Here is a 17,378-nt window from a genome sequence, read left to right as displayed (position 1 = left end):
GCAGGGAAGGCTGTAAGGTACTTGAGGCGTCATTCCCTCGCAGGGCTGTGCGTTAGAGCGCGATGCCCCTGTAGAAGGCCGTTACAGGTCACTACCGGCAAGGACCGGGCAGAGCGCTCCCGCATGTGTGCGGCGTGGCTGCCCCGCTCTGCACAGCGGCGGGCACCTGTCCCCGGGATGTACCGGGAGGGCGCGGAGCTGCCCGGCGTTACGCGCCGCGGGCCCTGCGAGGCAGCGGCTCCTTTAAGCGCGGCGCTGCTCGGCACGACCTGCCCGGCACCGCCGTGCCCCGCGCCCTTGGCCACCGGCGCCGCCGCTGCCGGCCGCTCCCTCAGCCGCGCGGGGCCGCCCCGCCCGGTCCGTCCCGCGCCTCCCCGGAGAGAGCCGGGCGGGGAGGGGCGGGCACAGCGGCCCGCGCGGCGGAAGGAGGCCGCGGCCTCGCTCCCGGCGCTGCCCGCGCGCGGTGAGGCGCAGGCTCCGCGCGCACCTGCCGGCCCGCCCCCGCCGCGCCGCGGGGCCGGGGACAGGCACCTGCCGGCGCTGCCGGGCCAATCGCACCTGCGCCGCGATACATCCCCCCCAGAGAGCTCCGGCCGGGCCGGGCAGCGCCGCCGCGGAGGGCGCCGTTTCTGGGCGGGCAGGGCATGGCGGTCCGCTGAGATGAAAGTGACCGTGTGCTTCGGGAGGACGGGCATCGTGGTGCCCTGCAAGGACGGGCAGCTCCGCGTGCGGGACCTCACCCAGCAGGCCCTGCAGCGCTACCGCAAGGCCCAGGAGAAGGTGAGGGCGCGGGGCCGGCCTGCGTAGTGGGGGGCGGTGGGTAAAGGTCTGCGCGAGGGGATGGCCTGGGGGAAGGCCCGGGGCCGGTGCGAGGGACGGCTGGGGGATCGGTTACCGGACGGCGGGAGGGCTGGGTTGGAGGGGGTCCGGCGGAGGCCCCGCGGCCCCACGGGGGGTGGTCCTGGTGGTGCCTGTTTCGCGTGGGCCCGTGCTGTCGAGTCTCCCGCCACATAGTTGGTGTGAGCAGCTGATGCTGGCGGTCCGGGAGTGCGTCCCACTCGGTTAACGAACAACCATGGTTGATTTTACGTGGTTTGAGGTTTCTTATGTTGCTGCTGTGCGTGTTGACTAAAAACTTCATACAGACGCAAGCATAACTTATGTTATTTTTATGAAAGCTTGTGTTTTCTGGCATTAACTGTTCAGTGTGGTGCTATCTGCATGGGTAGTGACTTCCTTTATATGAAAGGAATTTGAGTTTTTCTTGGGTTGTACCTAATTGAGCATAAAAATACTTTTTTCTGTTTCCTCCAAGAGGCAGGTGCTGCAAGCTAATGGGATAATGTTTAATATGGATGAAAGGCCTAATGGTGCAAACACTGCTTTGTGAAAAAGATGCGAGTTACAATCCCTGAATTAAGGCCTTGTAGGATTGTTCATCCTCATAAGACATCTGAATAAAAAGTACAGCCGGTGGCTTACGAGACTTCTGTGCCCTGGGCTGGTTTCTCCTGTGCTCCATCAATGCTGTGACATCCTGAGTGCAAAACTGGAAGTAAAATTCTTGTTCTTGTAGGTTTGTTTTGAGGAAAAGTTGCTACTGATATGTGAAATCCATCATGAACAGCTGAGACTGCTCTGTGGTAGAGGTTATCGTGGTCACTGTTAGTCTTTCTGAGCAAGTGGCCTGCTTTAAGCTGCCTTAAGAGTCATAGACCTTTAGAAATATTTTGTGTGAAAAGTCTTTTTTTCTAATGAGTATTGCGTGTGTGTAACAACAGCATAGTACTTACTTATAGCATTCTTGGTGTTGTTACAGTCTGTGAGATCTTTCGCACCAAAGTATGGTTCAGAGGACTAAAACAGATATGAGGTCTCTTCAAGAGTGGGGTTTGTCAGAAACAGAGTTAACTCTCAGCTTGACTTGAACTTAAGCATTTTAAATTTGATTTCAGCTTTGATTTGTGGTTGTGATGATGATGGCTGAAAGGTGGCCTACTTTGTGTGAATACTTCAAATGCCTTTCCTTCTTTCCTCGGGGGGGGGGATATGATTCCTTTAGAGAAGAGAAGGGAAGGGTGTCTACATTTCTAGGTAGGGCCCTGACTGTTCTAGAAGGCTCAGTAAGCAATTTATAGGAGAGCAGTTTCAGCACCAGAAAGGTTCAGGTAAATGCCAGAGTTTTATTGTGCTGCAGTCCAATAGTTTTTCATGCTTTTATATCTGATCTGCTATTTGGGTAATATTTGAAGAAAATCGGTTTTAGGCTAAGCAGTCACCTTCTGTGTCCCGCTCATTGTCAGGTCAGAATCATCCAGCCTTCCCTATAGGACAGCCAAAGGGCAGAGTTCACATTTCTGACCATGGTGTATTTCCTGCCTTTGTAAACAAAACTTTTCTCTGGCTGTTTCCTTATAGAAGTCTTGTGTTCCCTGCTCTGCATTGTAGATGGGTGAAGTGGATATGGGCCAGTTTGTTAAAGAATTGCTGTTCACCTTGAGGAATGGTGATGCAGTGCTTGTACAAGGACATGTAAAGAGGCAGGGTGGGGGAAGCAACCAAAGGACTTGAAAAATAGAGAACAGGTTTTCGTTCAAGTCACTGAAGAAAGTTTTATGACTCTGCATCCTCTCCCCCCACATTCACTGGAAATTTAAACAGCTCCCTTCCAGTGCTTTAGTTAGTTAGTTTTCAGTCTACATGATTTATGGTGAAACTAGCCAAAAAGATAGATGAATTTCCTCTTATCTTGACAAGCATCATTTAGGGTTAATGCTCTTTCCCAAGGCAAAATTTGAGGGGGTAAAATAGATCATACAGAAGTCACAAACAATTAGTTTTATTACCTTGCAAAGAGTTTTTGTTCAATTTAACAAGGATGGATTGGGTGTTTGGCCATTTTCCTTCTATGGGCTCTTTCTAAAATTAACTTTCTTTACAAAAGTGTAGAATCTTAGAGAAAAGAGCTGCTTATCTCAAGATAATCAGCATTGAAAATCTGCTGTGAGGTGTGGGAGCATAAACAAGTTTGTGTTAACAGAAGATTTGTTTTTCTTTTCAGAATATCTAGAATGCTTGGAATACTTCCTGTGGCCAAATGCTAATGCTGCTGTGTCTGTTGGCATGTTAAGTGTTCTTTAATTTTGTTTCAAGTGTTAAAAGCTTTTATAAGAAGGAAGTGGAGAATGGGACTGTTTAAAGTGCCTGAAATATTTGTAGAAGGGAGGAAAGTTCATACAAGGAATATCATCCATAGTTGGAGAATGGAAAATGAGAAAGGTAGCTGCAATACAAGCTTTAGGAAATTTTTATTCGTTATGGTACTGCCAGATACCACAAAAATGTGTGTGTGAGAGGCTCTCTGTTTTGGGGGTTGTTCTGGAAGCCTGTTTTGCTATTACACTGCAGTCACTTGTCTGATAGTGGAAGATGCAAGGTTAGATGTTAATCAGTATAAATGTATACTGTAAAATATTCGAATTTGTGTGTAAAAATAGCACATTTTTAAATAGGTTTAGACTACGCGGCAATGCTTTATACTTGAAATGAGAGGAAAATCGATGCAGTAAATTACTAAGTCTGTTTCTGTGAGACTTTTGGTAAATAGCTGAGAACTCAGTTGCTGATTGTAGCCTGCTGTGTTTTCTTAGCAAGTTTGATTTGGTTTCTTGGCTGGGCTGTGTTGGCAAGGTTTGGTCATGAAGGATCAGTCGCTCTGTTAAATGAAACAAAATATTGGGCCAGTTTCAGCTGAAAAATCAAGCCAGTGATTATTTTGTGATGCTGCAGAGTTTAGCGGTGGGGTTTAGAGGTACTGTTGCAGTTCTGAATGGGCAGGTCTTGTCTGGTGCACTGAAGGATACAAGTATCTGTCTGGACTTATGAACTGTTTTCTGCATTACAGTATCAATTAGGAGATTTCTGTGTTCTGGGATTTTATTATATAAATAGTCTTAGATAGAATCATAGAATAGTTTGGGTTGGAAAGGACCTTAAGATCATCAAGTTCCGACCCCCCCTGCCATGAGGAGGGGCAACTCGCATTAAACCATGTCACCCAAGACTCCATCCAACCTGGCCTTGAACACTGCCAGGGGTGGAGCATTCACAACTTCTCTGGGCAACCTATTCCAGTGCCTCACCACCCTCACAGTAAGGAACTTCTTCCTTGTATCTAGCCTGGACTTCCCCTGTTTAAGTTTGAACCCACTAACCCTTGTCCTATCACTACAGTCCCTGATGAAGAGTCCCTTCCCAGCATCCTTGTGTTTAAGAAAATGTTCAGTTGTGAGAATTGTAAATAAATTTTCAGGGAAGTGACTGTCATCTCAGAAAGTAACTTGTGTTTTAGTGGTACAACGGATGCTCAGTGGTACTTTGCTGTGGCACAGGATCTGCTTTAGTTGCAGTTTAGTACTGTTGTGTGTTAAGGCTTGCTGCTGACAGGTGGATACAGTAGGATTAATGATTCCCTGTCAGCCCAGTCCCTTAGTACTTCTTGTAACCGGTGGTTTTGGTGCCTTGGGGGAGCACTTGCATGTCATCTGTTGTATTTAGGATTCTTTGCTCGAGTGAGAGCAGATGTACTGCAAAATACTTGGGTTGCTGTGCCTGGTGGTGCGTGTGCTTCTCTGTGGCTATAAGGCATAGCCCATAGATGTAAGACAAGGTACCTCACTGATTGTTTTCCAGTGAGTTGTGAGAGACCTTTTCCTTGTTTGCTTTTCCCTGAGTATGTGGATGAGAGAGGGAGAAAGAAGGGTTCTGGGTCAGCACTGAAAGGTTCCATATGCTCTTGTGATGTTTGGATCTGAGTGGTCCTTTTGACAGCAGTTCCTCAATGCATGTGGGGCTAAATGCATCCAGGCTAAATGCACCGTTTGGCTCATGGTTCTCCCCTTTGAAATGTGGCTTCCCCCAAGTAGGAGACAGTATTTGAATTGGTAGCTTTGTAGCAAAGCCCTTGGTTCAGCTAGAGATGCTAGTTGGCTAACTGAAAGGTCTTTAGTGCTGTTGGTACAGAAAGCGATGTATGCCCTGGCTCAAACTAGCAAGTGAAATCCGCAATGACTTTTCTCTAAGCAGCAGTGAAACTTTTCCCAGGAAAATGTATAAAAACATCTTGCCTCTCCTAGGGTTTTTTTATCTCTCTGGAGGAGCCAGAGATGGGGAAGTGGTGTTTATCATCTGTGTACTATTTTACTCATGTTTGCATGCATGGCACTTAACCTAGATAACTTGTCTGAAGTGACTACTTTGGCTGTTTGAAGTCTTGTTCGTAGAAGCCAGTTGAGTGGATGAGACATGGAAGCCATGTAGCAAAGTTAATGAGCACTGCAATTTCTTGGTTTCATATCAGTTTTAAATATGTCATTTTAAGTTGTATTCTTGAGTGGCTCACTTAGCCTTTGTGGGCTTCTCTTTAGGAATGCTGACACACACAATCAAATATTAATTAACTGTCTTATAGGGACTTGATCTCCAGTTGTTGTGGGCTTTAGAGTGTATCCACTGATGTGAATGTACAGAAACCAGTGGTTGATTCTGGAAGGTAATGGTAGTTTTGATTGGCAGTCAGACTGAGTAGAAAGCAGTAATACAGTGACTAAGTTGATTCAAGAATTGTGCATATTTGATTAGAGCAAAACCAGTGTGTTGTTTTGGATGTATTGGTGATCTTTCCCAAGCTGGATGCCTTTAAGGAGCTAATGCTGCAGATTGACTGTCTCAATAGTTTTATATATATATTTATAATTCCTACTAATAAAATACTTTTTCCTTTTCTTTCTGTTCTTGCCTGCCCCACAACATGACAGTTAGTTTTCTGGAATTATGTATTGCTATTGTAAATCAGCCAGCAAGCAGAAGGAGTACTGAATGTTCTTGTAGTTTCTCTAAAAACATCGGGGGTAGGGAAGACGACAATTTACTTTGACTCCAAAATCTATGCTTCTAAAAAAATATTTGCAAAACCACAATAGATGTCTTTAGAAGATGTATGTGGGAAGTTTTGAAAGAAATCCTTTGTTAGAAACATTTGTCCATTTTGGGCAAATTGTAAGTATTAGCTTTATAAAGGCAGAGTAATACAGTTGTGTTTGTGTGGCACTTTTGTCTTGGACTGGGTTACTAGGCTTTTTTGTGTGTTTTTTTTTTCTGTTTTTGTCTCTTTTTGCCTATCTGAGTTTGTTTTAGAACGTTTGTGGGTTTTTTTTTAACCCTATCCCTAGTAAAACATAGGCTAATCCATAATCTTTGTTTTACCATAGCAGTTCTGAGCTTTGTTTTTAAGTACTGTTTCGTTAGGAAATATTTTAACTATTCGTTCTCATATTTGCCTTAGTGTTAGTCAGCTACAGCATGTTAGTGAGCTTTTACATTGTATTGTAAACTGATGTATTTCAGTCAACAGCTTGGTCATCACTTTGCATTTAGCCTTCAGATTTGTTCACTGTGATATCATACTAAAAAAGAGTATAGCTTCATATGCTGCTTTTCCATTACTGTCATATGAGTTTATGGGTAACTGACTCATATAGAAAGGCCATGTTAAGTGGAGTGGAGTAAAGAAAAGAGAAGGAGGCAAATGATTTAAAAACATCTGTATAAAACAAACTGTTCTGCCTTAGTAACACTCATGATCAGGTTTCATGGAGACTGGAAATAGCTTTTCAAGTGGCAGAATTTTGTGTCTCTTACAGAATCTTCAGTATCACTTTTACAGTGATGCTGAAAAACAAAGTTAAGAAGTACCTACCTTTTTAACACTTTTGCATAGAATGTCTGTGGCCACAAGTGATGTGTAATGAGATTTTTGGTAGACTTCTAGTCTCCTTTTCTCTAACAGGTGTTTATAATCCAAAGAAAAACTGCCATTGGACTTTGTCAGACTTGTCATACAAAATGTCTTACGGAGCATTATGTACTTATGTAACCTGAAAAAGAATGTTTTGGATCCCTTTGTTCTTTTTAAGAAGTAGATTACTGCCAGTAACTTGGGCTTTTGGCTGAATACTAAGTTACCTGATGTTAATGTGTTTCAGTGGAAGTGTAGAGCTGGATAGAACTGATGGAAATTCAATAGGCAAAATGAGAAGAATGATCTTGAAAATACTGCAGCTCAGACTTGAGTGTATGTGCTAATACAGTTTTCATTTTTGCCTTCCAAATCATATTTATCTAGTTCCGAGTACTACTCAGTAGCTATTACAAAACCTTTGCTGTCTCTCAAGTAGTAACTGAATGTTTAAATAGGCATAGAAAGGAACCATTGAAGAGCTGTACAGAGTACTCAGGAGTGACTGTTTCCTGTCGCTCTTTGCCCAGTTGAAGACAAGCCCTGGGTAGTCTTGTATGAATTTATGAAGAAGGAATTTAAACCCCAAATAGTATTTTTTGGTGTGTGTGTTTATTTCCAATTTGGGAAGCAGCATGTAGTATGGGAGTCTTAATGTAAAAGAATACATATAGATTCCTTCTGGCATAGGATGGAACCAGGAGGTGCTTTTTCTTGCTGCATAAAATGCAGCTGTAATATTTCCTTCACCTAAGTATTTCAAAAAGGAGGATTGTGTTCTGTCGGTATTTTCTTAAAAACTTAACGTTTTTAACGGATACAGCTATTTGGAAATAATGGTTCACGTTATGTGCTGATACTTTCCCCCTTACTTGTTCAGTGTAATAGGTCAGTTGAATCACACCACACTGTGCATTCTGCTACTGAAACAGCATATTTTCTCCCCGTTGAGCAGAACATTCTTTAGGCTTTTGTAATGATGCTAATGTCATAACTGCAGCTTTTCTAGGCATGAAGACCTATTGCTTCATTATTGAAAACTCCCTCTAGCCCTGTATTAAGATGCCTGTGATTTATCCTTAATGACTATGATAATGCTAAACATCTTGAGCAATTAGTATTGTTGAAAACAGATTCTGCATTGTATTTTTATATGTCATTCTTGAGTCTTGCTTATGCATAAAGATATACCCATTTTATGTCATGGAACTGACTAAACAGAAATGATGGGCTCATGTGAATGACTTGTTGCTAGAAGCAGACTTGTGAATTCCACTGACCTGGATACATTGGTAAATGAGAAAGCTGCTTCATATAAGGAATTCAGAAAATTGGTATGTTACAAGAACTTTTGGAAAAAATGTCCGTGCAGTAATTCCATAGCATCTTCCTCAATAAAAGCATTCTTTGATCCATTCAGGTTACTCTAAGTCTTGTCAGTACTTTTATTTCTCATGCATTACTTCAATACCTGGTATGTAAAGAAAACTGTGTGAGAAGAGATTACCGATTCCATGGCATAGGACTTTTTTGGAACCACTATCCTCAGTTTAAAGAGGAAATATGTATTACCTGATTCTGTAAAAGTTTCTTCTTATGCCTAGTGATTGTGCTATAGACACCTCCTTTAAATGAACTCTTGTAATGTTTTAATGTCATCAACATCTGTCTAGCTTTCTAGTGTAAACCTGTAATTTTTATGCCACCAGTACATCCATTCAGAACTAATGACTTTGCTTTGTTGTGGCAGGTGCCACAGCACTATTCCAGTGCTTAAATTTGCTCTTGGGAATGCTTCCGAATTGGGAGGTTTAGACAAGTTGTTCATTGGTTTCGTGAGGATGCACTGGCAGCATTTATTGCCAGTGAGACCTCTTACTTCAGTGCTTTTCTTTATTGGTTGCTATATATGCATGAAAAAGAAAACCACAGAATGCTTGAAAGAACGTGCTTCTTAGAGCTGATAATAAGGGTACCATTTATATGAATGGTAGATAGGAAGATGAATGATTGTAGTCTAACAAAGACATATTTGGAATCAGAATTCAGTCTGATGGGTAGAGGCTAACAGCTGGCTCTGTTTGGGCTCTTAGTTTCTTTTGCATTTTCTGGCTAGGGATTCAACTTCAAAGATAAGACTCCATTGAGCCAAATGGTTTTGCAGTACAGCTTATCTGATAGAATGTTTTCCAGATTCCCAATGAAGTACTAGCTATTGGTGAATCTTAACAGGCACCCTCCCTATAATTTTCCTTTCAAAAAATGCAGTCATTTCTCAATCAGTAGAAGAAAATGGGGTGCTTAGAGTAAAGGGGAATTTGACACAATTGGAAGAAGATCTGAGACTTGTATTCCGGGAAAATTGTCTGTCTTTATTTTTCCTTTGAGTAATCAAATTTTTCTGTTCATCTTTCTTCCCTAAAACCTTAGAATACTGTCAGATTGTTATACTGATACTATTTCATTCTCATCAATCTGTCAACAGTTGAGCTGATCTTTATTGGCAAACTTGAGTGTCTTGAGGTTTAGATTTTTCTGAGGGGAAGAAAACCCCGTATAATCATCTCCTGTTTCTTTTAATTTGGGTGTCAGTGTACAGGTCAACTAAGAGTAGTTTAGAGTAATCTTTTAGCTCCAAAGAGTTTAGAATACAGTATATCTCTATTTGGACCTTTGAAGGAGAGACAGGTCATAAATACTTATGTAACTCCCTGTTTATGGTGGATTTGGCCTGTGTCCAAACTTTGGAATGCACCTTGAGCACCCACCTGTAGACCATCATACAGTTGAGGGTTATTTCTTTTAGTTTGGGCATTGATTTATGCCTTCCGTTATCTGTGAAAGGTTGTGGCAGTTAGCGTTTTTTTTCACATCTCCCTGAAAGTTACCATTACAAGGTTCTTTCCTTCCTTTAAGTAGGTAGGTGATCTTCAGCTTTTGTAGAAGATGACTGGTTGAAAAGATGCATGTACTGCTCTGCAGCTGTTCTCTTCGGTGGTGTGCCTGTGGGCAGGCAGAGTTAAGCACGTCTTTATGCATTTTGGTGGTGTTTATGTAGAAGTAGGTCCTTATTTATGTTTTTCCTCAAATTAGAAGCTTTGAGAGCATATAATCTGTCCTGGCCTTTTTTCTTTTTTGTTAGTCTTGTAGTGCTGCATGTCATTAATGGGATAAGGCCAGAATTTCATGTAGAGGGTTTGCGGTATAATTGTGCCATTTTTGCGTGTTTTAAGGAGTCCAACTACTACTGAATGTAGGTACCATTCACTTCAGTCCCTGTAGGTGGCATTTTTTGTTGAACGCAGTTCTTAGTGCACAGTTTGCCTGCTGTGACTTTTGCCTAAACTGACTATGATAATTTTTTTTAATAATCCCCTGTGATACTCATTTGGTGCTGAATTTGATGGATGGTATTTAGAGTGTAACAAAGCTTTCTGCTAACATTCTGTGCTTGCCTACTTTTTATTTCTGAGCCGCAGCCAGAATTGAAAGCAGACTGTAAGCTTAAGGCTTAAGACTTTGGTGTTAGTGGCAGTGTTGTCTGTAGACTGATTTAGATACAGACCTTTTGTAAGTGATGAGTTTTATGAATACGGAAGGTAGCATGTGATCTGCGTAACTCAACTAACTTATTCCTCCGTAGCTTGGTGTAATTGCATGTGCTGCCAAACCCTGCAACTCCTGCCTGGAGGTCAGTTACAAAATGTCTTTCCTGTGGATCCCTGGTTGAGCAGCTTTTGAAATTCTCATTCTGCCAGCTGTGACTTTTTCTATAAGGGTTTCTTACCTAGTACAGTAAGGATTCTGATGGAGGATTCTCATCTTGGAAGTTTTGTTGGATTTATCCTAGATGCTAAACATCACAAAGGTAGGACAGTAGTGCACAATTAGAAGAAGCAACAAACAAGGCTACTTACGACAGCGTGTTTGTAGCTCTTCCAAAAACAGAAGTAATTCTGGGGTTCTGCAAATCTGATCAAAGTGAAGTTGCTGTTTTGTAGCAGTTTAAGCCCTGAAAGGGTTAGTCAGACCTTTTCTCTTTTATGGGCAATAAGGCCTGTGTAGTTGTGTAATGAAAACTGTTCCTCAGTCTATCCAGGGCAAAACCAAGTAGGTAACTTCCTCTGTTGATACTCTGGCCTACGTCATACTTTGTTATCAGTAAATTGGGTGATCGTACTGCATCTTGCCTGCATGTTTTTAAACTGAAACAAGCTGCTGCTTTTAAAATAAATAACCTTGAAGTCTTCCATTCACTACTTAAGTTATTTCTTTAAAGAAGTTCTTACAAATTATCTTGCTTTTTGTTTGAACTACTTGAACCGTGAGTTAGTCTACATGAAAGCTTATATGGAAACCAGAAGTCATACAGGAAGTTGTTTTCTTTTCCCTGAGTAAAGACTCTTGCATTTAGGAAAAATATATCCGTATTTGTTAACTTTGCAGGAAAAAAGAGGCAAATACATTATTGCATCAATCAAATATCTCTGTATTGTGAATACTGTGAAAATAGTTTACCTCCAAACCATATTCCTTTTATTCACATTGAGTCAAAATTCTGTTGTCTATAACAATGAATTTTATTGAGGTACAATTTTTTTTATCCTAATAAATAAAATATTTGGCTACAGTAAGGGATTGTCAGCAATCACTTAGGTTTTTTTTTTTTTTTTACAAGCTGGTTTATTTCATACTGAATAAGGACTTCCGAATTTGAGGAGGTACCTGGTTTGTTCTAGTGTGCCAAAAATGTGGCATACTTTGCTTTGACTCATTGACTTCAATTGCATTTTCTTTAGGTTACTCAGTCTACTGAGATTTTATACAGAAATTGTCTTTGTCTTTTCTGCTCCCTGTTCCCACTCAGTAGGATAGTGTACAACAGCATGCTAATATCAAATTTACTTTATTGGCATGTTTTTCAGAAGTCTGTTTCTAGCAGTTGCCTTATTTAACAAATATGGCATATGTTTGGGCTTTTTTTTCTTTTTTTTTAGCGGATGTTAGAAATTTGGCTGTCATCTTCTGCTTCTGACACCTCTCAACCTGGTCTTTCTCTGCCCAAAGAATGGAGGCTTGGAAAGGAGATTGCTCCCTTGAATTGAATCTTCCCATGTCTTGTGTGGGGTAGAAAGACTTGTTGAAAATTTTGAAGGACTGAAAGGAGTTTACATGCTCAGCTCCCAGAGAATGAGGCTCATTTTAAAACCTAGCTGCTGCCAACTCACAATTAATTTTCCCCTGCTGGCTGTAATAAATGTATTCTGAACAAATGTTCCAGGAGTTCTGGCATTATAAGCTACAAAAAGAAAACTCCCTGAAAAGCAAGAAACCTGAAATAGTTGTATTGGGCAGCAAAAGGGAGAGGGTTCATTGACATTTTGACATTGTGCATAGAGAAACACCAATGTTTGCATAGTAGTGTAGCAGTCATGTTGTAGGTGTTGTTTAGACTGCTGTGAAAAAGGAAGATAGATTATTTTTTGGAGGGGGGAAGTAGATGCGTGTGTGGGGAAAAACATAATCTAATGTGAGGGTCTGTTTTGGCAAATGATAAATAATGACATCTTTATGTTAGGCAAGAAGATTAGCACTCAAAGATCCAGAAAATATTCTGTATTAATGTTTTGGGAACGGTTACTTGGATAGCTCTCATTCAGCTGCTGTCTGATGGGAGGTCCTAGCTGTACCTGAAAAACCCTAATAGAAACCACTCCACTGGCTTAAAAAATAGCAAAATTAAGAACGACTTTTTGCTCAAAATACTCAACTCAGAAATGCTTAAAAGAACATTTGTGGCCTGTGCATTTTAAGTATATGACTTTTGAGGGTTTTTTCCTCCTTATGATTACTGTTGTATTCAGTCCATTTATTGTTTGAAATTGTGAACAGAGCAAAATTGCTCTAAACTCTTACCCTTTTCACATGCTTGAAGCAATATGGATCACATGGGAGTGTGCCAGTATTGACCCCTTAGTCCTTGAGTCTGGAAGAGTGTTAGTTTAAGCCGTCTTCCATTTAAAGTAGTTTTTTGTGTTGTGGGGGAGTGATTGCAGCAAGTCAGAAACTGAAAGGAGTACATGGTTTGCTTTTGTATATGCAGTGTATTTTTCCTTACTAGACCTTTAAAGTAGTATTAAAAATGTAGTGCAAAAGTTGGACTGTCATCCTGCTCACTCTTTTCATCCTGCGTGTCTGCTAGCTGTACTTGCAATGTGTTTGTTTTACAGCAATGTTCATTACCATTTAACTCTGAATAGAGGCTGAATACCTTCTTTGGTTGTGGTTTTTCATATATCATGACTTTTGCAGTTATATGTATATATATATTGCCATCATATTCTTTCTTGTCTTGAAGAGTAAAATACGTATTCGTTGCTATCATCATTTTATTAAATAAGCTGTATTCAAAGGGACTAGAACAACACCAGGTCTTTTTTTGTAACTTCAGATGTTTCAAATGTAACATACATCTGGCAGTATGCGTGTATTGTTTGGCTGACACAGCCACCTCTTGAATTCAGTGAAAGTGGAGGAGTCTGGCTTATTGTTCATACTGCAGTTCATTAATGGCTGTAGATACGAAATAAGCATCTCTCTAAATGGAAGTCTTGGTCAACCTCTGACTCTTGCCTTAAGGGTTTGAGAACAGACAATATGAAAAAAATACCAGCTTCTTTCCAGATGGCTGAATGCTTGATGTGTCTTTATGTTTAGCTGTCATTCAAATGTGAATGCTGTGGTGATTATAAGTGTCTTCCATTTTTCTGGTTTGAAATTACTCTTTTATGCATTGTATATTTAGAGATTAACTGTTTGGCTTACCACTAGGGTTTTTTGTGAAGAGGGAAAAAAAAAAACCAAAACAACAAATTCAACTTGGTAGTATGGCACAATCCAAGATGTTAGTGTTCATAAGCAGACTTGACAGTGCAGGTCTTAGCTCCACATCCCATATTGCAGACAGTAGTTGTTTTGAAATTAACATTTGCAAAGATGTTTTTATTTCAGTTTTGAAACAACTTGTGTGTGATAAGGTTCATACAATTGTTTTTTCTTAGTGAAAAATGTTCTTCTGCATCAGTTTTTACATGATGGTTTTAGATAAACATGAGTTAATACTCAAAGATGCAAGCTACAGTTTAATGATCAAACTGTTTAATACTGTTGTAATCTTGCTCAGGCTTACTTAATGAATTTTTAAGTTTGTTTCTTGTTGGTTTTTGTTTTGGAGCCTAAATTCATAGTCTGTGTAGATACCACTAATAATGCAGGCAAAGCTGTTGCAGGTTCTGTAGGAGGCCAAATCACTTACCTTATGTGACCATTATACCAGCAAATTCTGATGTTATCATTTTTCTATTAACTGACAATGGCTGTTTCCTTTCTTAGTAGCCATTTAAAGAGAGAATCAACCGTTTCATTGCATGTGCTGGTTTCCTTTTTTCAGGCACCGCACAGAGTGATAAAATTTAGTGAAAGCAGATCCAATTATTTTGTTGAAAAGCCTTCAGCATTTTGTGGCTGAACTCATCACTGAATGGCTCTTTACCCGTGTTTGTGTATGTGAGTTGGGAAACTGAGATATAATCACCTATGTTAATGAGAAGGTAACATTACACTTGAAGTCCTGTTGACAGTGCATTGTGATAAAGCATTCCTGTAACCTGGTTAGCCTTGGGCATTCTTGTGAATAACTATGTTATTTGCTATGTTATATCGTGTTTGCTGTAGGCATTTCCAATAGGCTTTTAATTTTACAGTGAAATCTTCTGTCAGTGCTCATGCATGGCATAATATAAAGCCAATGTATATGGATACAGTTGTGGAGCCTGAGGAGAATGAATGAGGTAGCTGACTGAAAAGTAAATATGACTCATTTGTATGAGTGATGGATGGCATCAAACTGCAAATGAAGAGGAAGGTTGTAATGGCATCTCGGGACTGTTGCAAAATGTATGCAAATACAGCGTTTAATCAAGTTTGCTTACCAGCTGTTGTTTTTCATTTGAAATTTCTTGTGGGGTTGGACTGAGTGGATTAAAATCGTGTGAGGCAAGTTTCCATATAGCCCTCCTGCAAACTCTAGAAAGAAATTCCTGGTCAGAGGGTTGGAGGAAGTTGCCACTAAGCAGTAACTGGTATATGATCCTTACGTGTCATTTTCTATATTTGAGCCGAATACTCTACTTGCCTGTCTGTTATCTGCTTTGCAGTGACTTTCATTTTGTTTTGCCACCTTCTCTTTTCCTTTAGATCTCTGAAGCTGTTCTTAACTTTTTTGTGAATCTGTTTTCCTGAAGACACTTGGAATATCAGGAGAAATCAGTTTTGTGCTTTGGGATAAGGGACAGGTTGGGATGAACCCTTCTGCTCAGTAGTGGTATTAAATTTCAATGAAAGAGTGAATAACTTCATTCTCTTCTTTATTGTCTTCTATCTGGCCAAAATCAACTTCGTGAGATGTGTTTAGGCATATGGCATAAAGTGTTGATGATGTGTGAACTCTGACATGTTCTGTATTATCAGTCAGGAGAAGATGGAAGTTGATTTTAGGAGTGAGAATTGCCTTTGTTTGACCAGTTTTCATCATTTGGCTCTGCCAATATGATTACAGGTAGAGGTTGTTTGGGCTCTTCCCAGGTGTATTTGCTGTATTTCGAAAGCCAAATACTACAACTTAAAAATGTAGTACTGTGATCATATAAATTGTATTAATACAACACAAGATGTGAGAGAGATTATATGCTAATTCCCATGGTGTAATATTGTGTTGGTAAATGTGTTTATTATTTTTTAAACTTCCTGCTCATTTTCTTTCAAGCAATAGCCAGAGCCAGTGAAGCTGACTAATGTTCATGCATTAGGTAGTGCTTGCTTGTTAGTTTTACTTAAAGATCATTTTAACCCATGCTCAGTGCAACTCTGAAGAGAGCAATGAACTGTTAGTAGGTTGTCGAAGGGTGTGGAGAGAGCTGATCAGTGTTGATGTGGGAAGTGGTGTCATTGGTGTGTGGTGCCATTGCTGCGACACACCAGCCTTGGAACTGTAGGAAGACAGGGGTGATTTGGGGTCTGACTGGCCTTGATGGTGTAAGTCTACCCAGCTTCTGGCAAAATTCCTCCCCAGCCTCTGCTTGGGGGTTGATCCATACAGGAATTAGGTGGCACTGCGCAGAAAAGTCTGACTTCTCTGTGAAATAAGTGGAATACTTTCATGTGATTGAGTGAGGGTTTGTTTGTTTTTTTTCTTTCAAAAAATATGTAATGGCTTTCTATCTGGAATATAAGGTTCTACCTCTGTAATTTACTAGTTTCTTACTTGAGCTTTGTCTAAAGCTCAGTTTTGTTACAAGGTTGTACAGGATTTCAGCATGCCTGATCTGCATGATCTTACAGGCATTTGTGTTCTGTTTTGTGTGACTTCAGAGTCTGCTGTTACTCAGTCACATGTTTGAAACTTTCAGCTGCTTCTGATAAGCAGTCATGTGTCAGCTGCAAATACATGAATCACTTTGTCAAAGGAAGGACCAAACAGTTGTAAATAGAAGAATCTTAGTTTCTAGGTGCAAGACTGAAGTGGTGGCTGTTCTTGCTATAAATACTGAGGCATTTATTGTGGTTTTGTTCAAGGTCTGGTATGCTTCAGTGCTGAGTTTGCTACAAACTCTGTTGTGTGGGTTTACAGCTAGCCTGTGGTTTTGTTATCTGTAGCTGTATTGAATGGTTTGAATTTAAGGTACCTTAAGATTTAATTGGCAAAATAAATGTGTTGTTCACTCAACCTGGACTTTGCTGTTGAAATACAGTATTCTTGTACACATGCCTGCCTTTTCTCTTTTTTTCCATCATTTAATAGACTCATAGAGTCATAGAATAGTTAGGGTTGGAAAGGACCTTAAGATCATCTAGTTCCAACCCCCCTGCCATGGGCAGGGACACCACCTCACACTAAACCATGCCACCGAAGGCTTTGTCCAATCTGGCCTTGAACACCATCAGGGATGGAGCATCCACAGCTTCCCTGGGCAACCCATTCCAGTGCCTCACCACCCTTACAGTAAAGAACTTCCTCCTTATATCCAATCTAAACTTCCCCTGTTTAAGTTTTAACCCGTTACCCCTTGTCCTGTCACTACAGTCCCTAATGAAGAGTCCCTCCCCAGCATCCCTATAGGCCCCCTTCAGATACTGGAAGGCTGCTATGAGGTCTCTGCGCAGCCTTCTCTTCTCCAGGCTGAACAGCCCCAACTTTCTCATCCTGTCTTCATACAGGAGGTGCTCCAGTCCCCTGATCATTTCTGTGTGGAGAACAGGTGGCAATTTGAAGGAGTAGCTTTATAGTTCTGTGTGCTTACTTTTAAGTTGGATTTTAAGAAATCATGACTGTGGTCACTTGCCCCCCCAGTATTACCTTCAGGTACCAAGCAAAAATCCAGAATCACTGCTAATTGTTATTTGCCAGGTGCCTGTAGCTGTGTAGCAGTTTTCTTATTAGCAAAACAATACTACTCTGAGTATTGTAGCTAGTATTTGGCATGGAGAATGTGGGATATGGAAGTTAAAACTTTAAATGTTGTGG

The 17,378-nt window shown here is 40.8% G+C and overlaps 1 protein-coding gene across 3 annotated transcripts in view; it reads left to right on the top strand.

The window, feature by feature from the left end:
• Nucleotides 1-485: 485 nt before the first annotated feature.
• Nucleotides 486-17,378, top strand: part of PARD3B (par-3 family cell polarity regulator beta) — a 424,254-nt gene continuing 407,361 nt past the window's right edge. The window contains exon 1 of one of the 3 annotated variants that reach the window (XM_057411714.1): nt 486-780. In XM_057411714.1, coding sequence (XP_057267697.1) covers nt 661-780 — 120 coding nt within the window. In that variant the 5' untranslated portion in view covers nt 486-660. The remainder of the gene's footprint in view (nt 781-17,378) is intronic. The other 2 variants (XM_057411715.1, XM_057411713.1) reach the window with 2 other exon arrangements.

This window comes from Pezoporus wallicus, unplaced genomic scaffold (genome assembly GCF_028554395.1).
Source record: "Pezoporus wallicus isolate ANWC-B61680 ecotype Strahan unplaced genomic scaffold, APGP_CSIRO_Pwel_v1 contig_6732, whole genome shotgun sequence".
NCBI classification, from domain to species: domain Eukaryota; kingdom Metazoa; phylum Chordata; class Aves; order Psittaciformes; family Psittacidae; genus Pezoporus; species Pezoporus wallicus.
This window is presented reverse-complemented; position numbering and strand designations above follow the sequence as displayed.